At 61.3% G+C, this 11,103-nt stretch overlaps 1 protein-coding gene across 1 annotated transcript in view; it reads right to left on the bottom strand.

The window, feature by feature from the left end:
• Positions 1–8,983, bottom strand: part of BCL3 (BCL3 transcription coactivator) — a 10,718-nt gene extending 1,735 nt beyond the window's left edge. Inside the window, exons 1-8 of the mRNA XM_032388321.1 lie at positions 8,728–8,983; positions 6,716–6,869; positions 2,219–2,327; positions 1,774–1,978; positions 1,579–1,667; positions 1,279–1,356; positions 475–642; positions 114–231 (exon numbers count right to left, since the gene is read on the bottom strand). Of these exons, the coding sequence (XP_032244212.1) occupies positions 114–231; positions 475–642; positions 1,279–1,356; positions 1,579–1,667; positions 1,774–1,978; positions 2,219–2,327; positions 6,716–6,869; positions 8,728–8,983 (1,177 nt within the window). The remainder of the gene's footprint in view (positions 1–113; positions 232–474; positions 643–1,278; positions 1,357–1,578; positions 1,668–1,773; positions 1,979–2,218; positions 2,328–6,715; positions 6,870–8,727) is intronic.
• Between the last annotated feature and the right edge of the window lie 2,120 nt (positions 8,984–11,103).

Genomic DNA, 11,103 nt, shown 5'->3' on the forward strand with positions numbered 1-11,103 from the left:
CTGGGGGAGCAGGGGCTGGGGGCCTGGAGGGTTCTGGGGGAGCAGGGGCTGGGGGCCTGGAGGGTCCAGGGGAGGCCGGGCTGGCCAGCTGGTGGCGGGAGCTAGGTTCTCACCGTTGGAGCTGAGGAGGCTGCTGCTCTCAGGGGAGGTGGTGGCGCTGTGTTCCGGCGAGGGCTCTGGCTGTGATGCAGGAGCAGGCCGGGTCGCCTTCCCCCTCAGGATGTCGATGACCTGTGGGAAGATGGGAGGTCACCATCAGGCTACTCCTGCCCACACCGCTCTCCCTCTCTCCGTTCTCTTCGTGCACGGGGTCTGCTTCGTGCCTCCATGTCCCCTGTCAGAGCTCGCTGGGACCCACAGGCTGTCCCGCTCCCCCCCCCCCCCGCGCACCGGCACAGACACGCGCGCGCACCGAGGTGTCGCATCCACGCGGACCGGCGCTCGGGCACCGGCCCTCCCAGCGCGCACACTCACCCGGCGGCTGCGCGCCACCATGAGCGGCGTGTCGTTGTGGCAGTTCTTGAGGCCACTGTCGGCGCCGCTGCGGACCAGCGTGCGCACGAGCGGGAGGAGCCCGCGGCCAGACGCCGAGTGCAGCGCCGAGCTGCCCGAGTACATCTGAGCGTTCACGTTGGCGCCGTGCTGCGGGGCGGGAGGGACGGGTCAGGACCGCCACCGCCGCGCCGGACCCGCGCCGGGGCGGTGGATGGGGCGGGGCCAGAGGAGGGGCGGGGCCGGGATGGGGTCCGAGCGAAGGGCGGGGGACGCAGGCGGGTGGCCCGGACCGACGCCAGGACCGGGGCGGGACCAGATCCGGGGTGGTTGACAGAAGGGTGGAAGCCAGAACCCAAGGTGGGCCGGAGCGGGACTGGGCTGGCGGGCTGATCAACCCGGGCTGGACTCCCGCGGATCGGCCCACGGTCCCGGCCCGCCGAAGTAGGGGCGGAGTCAGAGAAAGGAAAGGTCCAGAGTCGAGGCGGGGCGGAAGGGACAGGACGTATAAAGGGCCAAAGCGGGAAGGCAGGGTGAGCAAGGCAATCTGCGCCGGGCCCGGCTCATTTTGGGGACGGGGGAGGAAAGGGAGAAGTCCCGGGACAAGAGGGCAGCCTGGGGGGTGAAGCATAGGGTTGACATAACGAGGCCTAGAAGGAAGGGACAGATCTGGAAGTGGAGCAAGAGCGGGCGGGAGCCTGAGCTGGAAGCCAGGGACGGGGCGACTGCTGGGCTGGTGCTGGAGGAAAGGGTGGGCGAGAGGCCAAGGGCAGGGGCCGTACCCACCTGCAGCAGCAGCTGCACCATACTAAGGCTGTTGTTTTCCACTGCGTGGATGAGCGGGGAGCGGCCGCTTTTAATGTCCTGCAGAAAGGAGGGAAGGTCTTTGAGCCTCTCCAAGCTCGGCCCAATCCGCCGGCGGCCAATATCCCAGCAGCTTGGTCCAGCATCTCAATCGGGTTAGATACTTGAAGCCCCACCCCACCCACTCGCGCAGGCTCCCACGCAAGCCCCGCCCCTTGGGGGGTCCCGCCCCGCCCCCCCTCCCGGCTCCTCTGGCCCCACCCCCGGCCCGCGTCTGCTCACCACCGCGTCGATGTCGGCACCGCGCTCCAGCAAGAGCAGCACGGCTTCGGGGCACTCCATGTTCACGGCCACGTGCAGGGCGGTGAGCCCTGAGGTACAGGAAGACTCAGTTAACCTGGGTCTGGGGCTTTGGAGCCCCGGAAAGACCTCAGGTCTTGCCAGACAGCCCCACCCGGCGCCGGGGTAGGGGCTCACCGTCGTAATTGCGGGCCTCCAGGTCCACGGTGCCCGGGGCTGCGCTGTCCAGCAGGGCCCGCAGGCAGGTCGGGCTGCGGTGCTCACACGCCAGGTGGGCTGCTGTCTGGCCATGGCGGTCCAGTGCCATGGGGCTGGCACCAGCCAGCACTAGCAGCCGGACCACGGATGGCAATGTGGTGATCACTGCCAGGTGTAGCGGTGTCTGGGGGGGGGGTGCACAGAGACTGTGAGGGACCTGTGCCCTGCCCTGCGTCCCAGTCCTGACCCCGAGCTCCAGTCTTATCCAGGGACCAGAAATCTGGAGTCAGTCCTCCGATCAGATTCAAGAGTCAGGCTCCCCACCGCTGCCCCCCACCAGCTCCTCAGGACTCCCCAGCTCCTAGGACTCAGGAGTCCAGACCCTCAGGCCTCTCTTCCATGAGATCTAGGCCGCCAGGCTCACCTGTCGGAGGTTGTTGTAGATATCCAGCTCCCGGCCCCCATGCTGGAAGAGGCCGACCAGCCGATGCACAGCTGCCAGGTTGCCCTGCACCACGGCAATGTGGAGTGGCCTGGGGATGGGGGGATCACAAGCATTAGGGGCTGGTCACCTCTCACCCCCATACACTTCGCGGTGCCGAGTCCAACACGTGCCGGGTACTTTGGAAGTGTATACAGAATCCAACCACTTTTCCTGACCCTCACTCCCTCCATCGTGGTTCGGCCACCATCTCCTCCCTCCTGGACTGTTCCCTGCTTCCTTCCACCCCTGCCCTGCTGTCTGTCTCCCACATAGCAGCCAGAGAGACCCTTTTGCAACCTCAATCAGGTCAGGTCCCTCCTCTGCTCAGAACCCTCGGAATCAGGGCCAAACAGGCCCTCTGTGATCTTGCCTCCCCCTCTTCAATCCCTTTGGCTTCTTCTCCATCTGCTCTCTTCACTCTGCTTGGCTTCCTTGCTGTGCCTCTAACAGAACAAGCACGCTTGCTTGCCTCCCAGAGCCTTTGCACTGGCTGTTCCTTCTGCCTGGAACAGTCATCCCCCAGATCATCTGCACCACTTGCTCCCCGCATTTGGGCCTCTGCCGGAATGGTGTGGCCATGGCTCACTCCCCTTCCCCCCCCTCCCCTGCTTAATTTTCCTCCACATCATCACCTGACATTGTACAGTTTGCTTTGTTTCCTGTCTGAATCTCCCCTTCTAGAATGTCAGCGCCACCTGGGCAGGGCGTTTTGTCTGCTTTGGTCCCTGCCCCGTGCCCCGGAGCGCGGCTGGGGCTGACAGCAGGTGCTCCACAAGCATGCCCTGAATAAATGAATCCATGGCGGTGATCCCTGGCCATCCTTGAGGCTGGCGAGCATGCTCCCACCTCTCCCGTCCGGCCCCGGCTTGCTCATCTGTGACCCGAGTGGGAAGTTCTCTTCAGTAGTTGTCACTGCGAGTCACGCTCAGCCTCCAACCCCAGTGCATCTATTTGGAGGGATTTTTGCCCAGAGGGGAGGTGGGATGGACTGGGATGGAGTCACTGTGCTGGACACCCGGGGCTGTGCGACCCAGATCCCCCCTTCTGGACTGAAGGACTCACTCCCCCAGCTTCTGGGAAGGCTGTTGGCTCTCAGCTCTCTCTGGGAATTACCCTCCGCTGAAAAGCACTGCTTGCCCGGGTCCTGAGCGGGGGCAGCTGCCATCCCATGGCATCCAGTGACCTGTCGGTGCTGGCATAGAGGGCCTAGCCTTCTGGCCCCATCTCTAAAGGCCGCTGCAGCTGCTCCCGTCCCCGTGAGGCAGCTAAGGCCCTGCTGAGACTCCCAGCAGCCCAATTTCTGCCCAGTCCTGCTTCCCAATACCCTTCGGGCTCCTTCCCACAGCCCCCAACCTGGAAGAGCCATTTAGAGTTGAGGGCAATCTGGGATGACTCTGTGTGTGTGTGTGTGTGTGGGGGGGGACATTAGCACTGAGCTTACAAGGGTGACCGCATACACACAGGCTGCAGACCGTTCTCTTGACGTCCATTTACTGGAGCAACGACTTTCTCACCCACCACTGCCTCTTACTACCCAGAGCCTTGCTAAGGCAGGTGAACAGGGGTTCTCCCCACTGTGGGATGTGCTTCCAAAATCCACACAGTAAACCAGCTCCCTTAAGTGCTTTGGTGGTGGTGGAGAGATCCTGCAGCAACCTCACCCCCCTCTCCCCGGGGGGCGGTGGTGGCTTTGGGGGGCTAAGCAGGCCAGGGGTGCAGATTAGGCTGCAACCCTCCCTAGCTGCGTGTGCTAGAGCAAAGTCACGTGGCCCTCCGGTTTTCTCCTCCGTACGGTATCGCCCACGGTCGCGCCCACCTCCCCACAGGAGCTCTGCAGGTGAAATGCTGAACCTGGAGATCCCGATCCGTGAGAGCCAAATTTAAAAGGAAAATGTTGGGGGAGGGGCCGGACCTGGGCCGGGGCGGGGGTGGGGTGGGGTGGGGTGCGGTCCGGAGAAGGGCTCCCTTCCCTCCCTTCATCTCCCAGGAAGCCTGGCCTGGGTCCCTCTCGGGGCGGGCGGGGTTAAGCGAGGGCAGAGGGAGCGAATGATTTCAGAGAAACCGTCCAGGCCTGAGTTCCCATAAACGCGCGGGCTGCAGGGGGTGGGGCGGGGCTGGAGGAAGTGGGGACGGGAGGGGCGGCCCAGCCCTCGGACTTCCAGTAACAGGTCTGCTGGGCGGGGCTCCGCTTCCTGCTCCCGGGGGAGGGAAGCCTCCCGCCGGGGATCTACCCCGGCCACCCCCGGCACCCCCACTTCCATCCTCGCGTGGGGTGGAGCAGGAGGGAGGCCAACCAAAGAGACCCAAGCTTCCCTGGGGGGAAGGACCCCAAGTTTTCCAGCCTAGGGGCCCCTCTGGAACTCCACCCTTCAGGGCTCAGACTCCAGCTGGCTCCCAATCCCCCAGATCCCGGCATCCACCCCTGAGATCTCTTAGGACCCGGTTATACTGTGCCCTAACTCTTTGCGGATACCAACTTCCCCAGTCCCTGTGAGTTATAGATCCCCAAGCTGCTCTATACCCTGTTCCTTAACCCCCCAGGGGTCAAGGAATACAGTACCCCGACGTCCGCTCTCTGGGACTCAGAACACCTCCCCTCTCTCTTGGAGACCGAGACCTCTAGCCTGCCGATGCTTGACCTCTTGAGGGTCCAGATGCCCCGAGATTCTTGCTCTCCTCAGTCCCTAGAAGTCCAGGCTCCCAACTAAGCTTGGCTGCTTTGGGGACCCAGACTTAGCGTGTCTCCCTCCCCCACCCCCAGGCTAGCCAGCTGTCCATTCCGGTAAAGTCTTGGCCCCAGCGGAAGGGGTTAAGGTTAGACTGAACGCCAGGAGGGGGAGGCTGCGAGTGAGTGACGGCTGCTGACGTGGGGGAGGCAAGCAGCTGGGCTGCGGTCAAGTTCTGCGGGAAGGGATTTCCCCCAACAGGCAGCTGAGGCTGAAGTGTTTGCTTTGGAGGGGCGGGGGGAGAGGGGGGAGAGCGGGGGAGGGCGGGTGGGGCGCAGGATTCGAGACTGGTGTGCCAGGTCGCCTTCTGCACCCTGCATTCACAGGCTGCAAACAAATCATCCCTGGGGGCAGATACAAATTATTTCGCAGATGACCCCAGAGGTACCCAGAGTGGGAGGGAACTAGTTTTATTCAGCCTTTTAGACTTCTCAGGCACTTTCTCCTGCTAGGACTCACAGAGTGGCCCAGAAGCCCCTGGGGAGCTCTGTGAGAACACCCCCTGCCCCACTCCCCTGTGTGGAGGACCTACTGTGTGCCTGGCCCTATTCTATGTTCTCTGCGTGTGTACATCATTGCACTGAATCCTAATTTTGGTCGGTCCGATATGAGCCCCGAGTTCCAGAAAGGGGCACCGAGGCTCAGGGATGTAAAGTCACCAAGTTGGCCAGTGATGGAGGCCTCCCCCCCCCCCATTTTCTGCAGCAGTGAGCGTGTCCTTTCCATCCCTACCAATTCCCAGATAGGCACTTGATAGAAGCGATCTCTTGTCTGCCTCACAGACTTTCACACGCTTATAGTTCTTGTTTTTACAGGGGGAAACTCTGGCAGAGAGGGGCGAGAAAGTGGCCAGCTGAAATTCAAACCTGGGTGGATAAAATAATAATCGGCATGGTCAAGGGTGTTGAGTGCTTACGTGCGCTAAGCACAGAGCTGACCCTTCCCCTGCAGGGGTTTTCAGCAGCCTCAAGGGCACGTTCTCCCAACCACAGGGGATAAACTATGGGATGTGTGAAATCAGTTTAAAGGGATCGTCAAATTAATTGACCTCTATGACCATGAAACAGACTAGAATAGAAAATACAGAGTGGAGCCCATCTAGTAAGGGTGACTCTTGTTTTGTTCTGTGCAAGTTTTATTTCAAACTTCTATGTGTGGATGTGTGCTGGGTTTAGCATAAAGTAATCATAACAATAATATTAATTAATACTTACTGAGCACTTAAAACCTACCAGGCTCAGTGCTAAGAGCTTAACATGTATAATTCACGTAACAAATCAATCAGTGAAGTATCTTTCACATGTTTGGGTTTTTTTTTAAAGAATTTTTGGGTATCTTTGGGTATATTTTATTTTTTAAAAGTAATCTCTATACCCAACGTGGAACTTGAACTCACAACCCCAAGATTAAGAGCTTGCATGCTCTACCAAGCGAACCAGCCAGGCACCCCTCTCATGTTTGGATTTTGATAAAAATTTTGGAAGCCCCCTGCTTCAAAAACAGTCCTAGGAGGTAAGTGCTCTCAGACTGCCCATTTTTCAGAAGAGGAAACCGAGGCACAGAGCGGGGGTTGGGGGGGAAGCCTTGCTCCAAGTCACAGCCTGCAGTGGAAACAGGTTGAGAGAACTCGAAAGCCCAAGCTGGGTGCCCCTGTGTTGTGGTGGGTGAGGTGGGTGCAGGGCCGGCATTCATGGGGGGGGGCTTTACTCACGTGTCTCCGTCCTCATCTGCACGGGTGGCCACAGCGATGTCAGCCGACAAGGGGTGTTCCATGGAGCACACCATGGGGTACAGGGGTGTAGGCAGGTTCAGGAGAGGAAAGAGGGAGCCCATAGTCGGGGTGGGATAAATGGGCAGTAAAGGTCCTGGACAGAGAAAGGACATGGGTGAGGCCAAGCCCGCAGACCCTCAGCCCACCCCTGCTTCCAGGCCTTCGCACCTGCTGTGTCACCTGCCCCTTTTTTCTAGGTACCTTTTGCATTTCATACTGGGCCATAAAGGCCCAAGACAAACTGGCCTTCCACATCCATCTGGGCTCAGGCGGCTTCCCCCTTCACCATCCCCTGTGAGCCCTGGTCACTGTTGTTGTCACTTTTCACTAATCTGACTCCCCGTCTCCTAGTAGGCATGGCCCTGAACCCCATCATCACCCACCAGGGGGACCCCAGGGCCTATTTGCTGAGTAAATTTGTGGTTGAAGGAGGTAGGAATGGATGAAGCACTAGGTGTAGGGTGTGGGTGACTGCAGAGAGTTGGGGAGAAGGGTGGGTCAGAAGGAGAGAGGAGGGGCGCCTGGGTGGCTCAGTCGTTAGGCGTCTGCCTTCAGCTCGGGTCATGATCCCAGGGTCCTGGGATTGAGCCCCGCATTGGGCTCCCTGATCGACGGGAAGCCTGCTTCTCTCTCTCCCACTCCCCCTGCTTGTGTTCCCTCTCTCGCTGTGTCTCTCTCTGTCAAATAAAGAAAATCTTTAAAAAAAAAAAAAAAAAAGAAGGAGAGAGGAGTGGAGCCAGACACCAACCACGGCAGTGGTCGAAGCCATTTCCACCCATCACACAGATGGGGAAAACTGAGGCCTGGGTTCTCATCCAGGGAATGGGAAAGGGGAGGGGGCAGTGGAGGCATGTATACACGCAGTGGAGGCATGGGCTCTCTGCAGCTTTGGGGTCACTCAGGGATGGGTGATGTGGCACAGCTGTGGTAGGGGATGCCCCTTCTTTGAGATAGGATGGGGAGAATGGTGTTTGGCCTTCTGTCATCTCCTGATCCTTGGGGGCCCCCGTCCGTGCACCCCCAAGTTTGCAGGTCCTCATATCTCCAGTACCAGACCTTGGTGCCTTGCAGACTTTTGCCTAAATTCTTCATCTTGGCCCTAGATCCTTCAGTCCCAGAATTTCCCAGTCCTGTCCCCCATTCCTAGACCCCTCCATCCCCAAGCCATGACTTTGTGACCCCTTGACTTCCTGACCTCAGATGAGACCCTGAGTGACCATACATAACTGGGTGCCCAGAACCCCAGATCTCTGTCCTACTGGCTCCTCAGGACCCCCATTATCTGGGCCTGTTTCCTTGCATCCTTGTGATTCCAGATATTGGGGTGCTTAAAACTCCAACTCTGTTCTCCTGATTCCCACTCTTCCCTGATATCAGGTTCCTGAGATTCTGATATGCTGACATCCCTAATATCTGTCTTCTTAGAACCCGAGTCGTTGTTTCCCTGACTCCCTTTGACACCACATATCTGGATGCCAAGAACCCCAGTTTCTTGGGCCTGAGCGTTGAGTCCTCATAATCCTAGATATCTGGGTTCTAAAGAGCTGATAACTCTGTGTTCTTGGGACTATAGGCTCTGCCCCCTTGATTCCCAGAGACTTTCATATCAGTACTGCTAGGCACTGTCTCCTGGGTCCCCACATCTGTGGCTTTCGGACTTTGGGCTCTGTCCCCCAGGGCCCCCTGACACCCAGCGTCCTGGGACCGCCATATCTGTGTCCCAAGGCATTGCTCCCTGATGTTCCCATAACTGTGTCCCCGGGACCTCAGGCTCTGCCCCCTCCTAGCTCCCCAGGAACCCCATATCTGTGTCCTTGGGACCTTGGATTCTGTCCCCCTGCTTCTCAGCTCCCTGGGAGCCCCTGTATTTGCGTCCTGAACTGTTCCCTGGCTCTGGTGACCCTATGCCCTGTCTGACCCCCACCTGGCCAGGACCCGTGGGAGCCACTCACCCTGGTAGTAAAGCGCCTCTGGCCGGGCCAGTCCGTGGGGGGCCGCGGGGACCGCCGGGGAGTCGGAGCCGCCGCCTAGGGGATCCGGGGGGACAACTGGGCCCGCGGCGCCGCGGGGGGCGGCGGGTTCCGGGGAGGGCGCGCGCAGGGGGCGCTTGCGGAGCGGCAGCGCCGCGCCGGGGGGCCCGGCGGCCTTGGGCCGGGTGCGCAGGTCCACGGGCCCCTCGTCCATGGCCCCCGCGGGGCATCGGGGCATGGGGCCGCCGGAGACGGCGGCCGAGCGGGCGGCCGGAGCGCGGCTCGGCTCGGCGGCACGGGAGGGTGGCTGCGCCGGGCGCCGGGACTTCCCCTGCCGCCGGCTGAACTGAAGGGACTTTTGTCGGCCGGGGCGGTACCGGTCGCCCGCCTCCCCGCCCCCGGCCCCCCCCGCCGCCCCCCCCCCCGGGGCCACCCGTCCACCCCAGGGGTTTCCTGGACCCGCCGCCGCTCCCGCCGCCTCGCGGAGCTGCTCGCCGAGGGCCCCGCCCGCGCCGCGCCCCGCGCCCGCCCCCTCCCGACCCCGCGGCGCCCCCGGCGGCTGGGCCCCGGCGTGGGGGGGGGGACAGGAGGCGGGGCCAGGCGGCGGGGGTCCCCACCCCTGCGGCTGCGGGCCTCTCTCAGTCGCTGCCTCAGTGTTTTGGTCTTCCTGGCTATTTGTCTCTCTCTCTCTCTGTATCTCTGAGTCTCTGACGGTCTCTGACTCTCCCGTCCGGATAGGTGTCTTTCTGGGTCTCGGTCTCTCTCCCTGTATCCCTATGTCTGTGTTTCGGTTCTCACTGCCTCTGTCTCTCTTGTCTCTGTGTCTCTCACTATCTCTCCGTCTCTCGAGTGCTGTCTGCCCTCAGCCTCTCCCCTAGGGAGGGATTCCAGGAGGCCCTGGGCTCACTAGGACGCGGGTTCGAGTCCCGACTCCCCACTTCCTCGCCGGGTGACCTTGACCAGGCACTTCCCTTCGCTGAGCCGTTTCCTCCTTTGCGGGAGGAAAAAAGACACCCCCAGGTCAGGGACTGCTCTCGGCAGGCGCCCAGGCACCGTCCCTCTGCCTGCCCTGTCGCCATCTCTGCGTCCTCCAGGTGTCCCGACCGTGGGTCTGAACTTCGCTGGGGGTGGGGTGCGGTGGGAAAGTGCACAGAGAAACACTGGATGTGTCTCCCCCTGAGGGATCCCTGCACCCAGCCCGAGCTTCTGGGCGAAGAGACCGTGACAGACCAAGGGAAAGAGAGACAGAGAGATAGCAAGAGACGCGGAGACACAAGACCAGAGTCAGGGCGACCACAGCCCGGGCCTGGGGTGGGGGTGGGGGTGGCAGTCTGGCTACCACTTCTCCCCCACAATCCCCTCCCCTCCGGGTGGGGTTGGTGGGTGGGGAACAGGCCGGGCGGGTTGGGGGCATGACTCAGAGGCAGGCTGGAGCGGGTGGGCGGGGAGGGGCAGAGGCGGGCCTTTTCCGGGGCCCCTCCCCTACCTCCCTTCTCTCCGCCCCAGGGAGGGACCCCAGCGGCGTGGGGCTTTCCCGGATTTCCCTTGAGGCGGGGCTGTCGCTGGGGTTGAGTCCGGGTCACCGAGTTACGGGAGGCCAAGGGGGAGGCTTTGGGGACTTGGGGGGGGGTGGTGGCGCAGAGGAATGGGGGCTGCACCCCGGATCTCTCCAGGAGGCACGCAGGTCCCCCTGGTTCTCTTTGTGTCTCCCCCTGTCTCTGCAACTCTGTCCCTCCATCCATCCCTGGCCTCCCTCTCCCCGTCTCCGGCCCCGCCCCTTCTCTCTTTTTGTCTCCCAATCTCTGTCTGTGTCTCTGTCTCCCTAGCAGCGTCTCTCTGGGGCCCTGAAAATCCGGTGTGGGGCCCCGGTCCCCAGGAAGGGACTTTGCCCAGGACTCCGGCCCCACCCCAGTGGATCGTTAACCAGGGATTTGAGGAGCAGCTGTGGGCAGAGAGAGGCCTCACCCCTTCCCCCTTCTCTCCTTTCTGCCTCTCTCTGGGTCCCTTAGCCCCTGTAATGGAGAAACATTTGGGGGCAAGGTCTGGGCCCAAATCCCACCTCCACTCCTTGCTCCCATGGGACCTCAGACAAGTCCTTTGTCTTGAGACTCAGTTTGGTCTTCTGGCAAATGGGGCCAACATCATCCCCTGCCTCCCCATGTTGGGGTAGCTTCAGGTGAAGGAATTAGGTTGGAGAGTTTGGGTGCTGGTGTTCTCATCCACCCAGACCTCGCCTGAGGGGACTCTCAGACAGTGGACAGGTCCTATATGGAGCACTACCCCGCTGCACAAAAGGGGAAGCTGAGCCTCAGAGGGGCGAGGCTTGTCAAGGTGGTGACCCTAGGAGGTAGGGTTGGA

The sequence above is a fragment of the Phoca vitulina genome, unplaced genomic scaffold (assembly GCF_004348235.1).
Source record: "Phoca vitulina isolate PV1807 unplaced genomic scaffold, GSC_HSeal_1.0 scaffold52, whole genome shotgun sequence".
Lineage (NCBI taxonomy): Eukaryota > Metazoa > Chordata > Mammalia > Carnivora > Phocidae > Phoca > Phoca vitulina.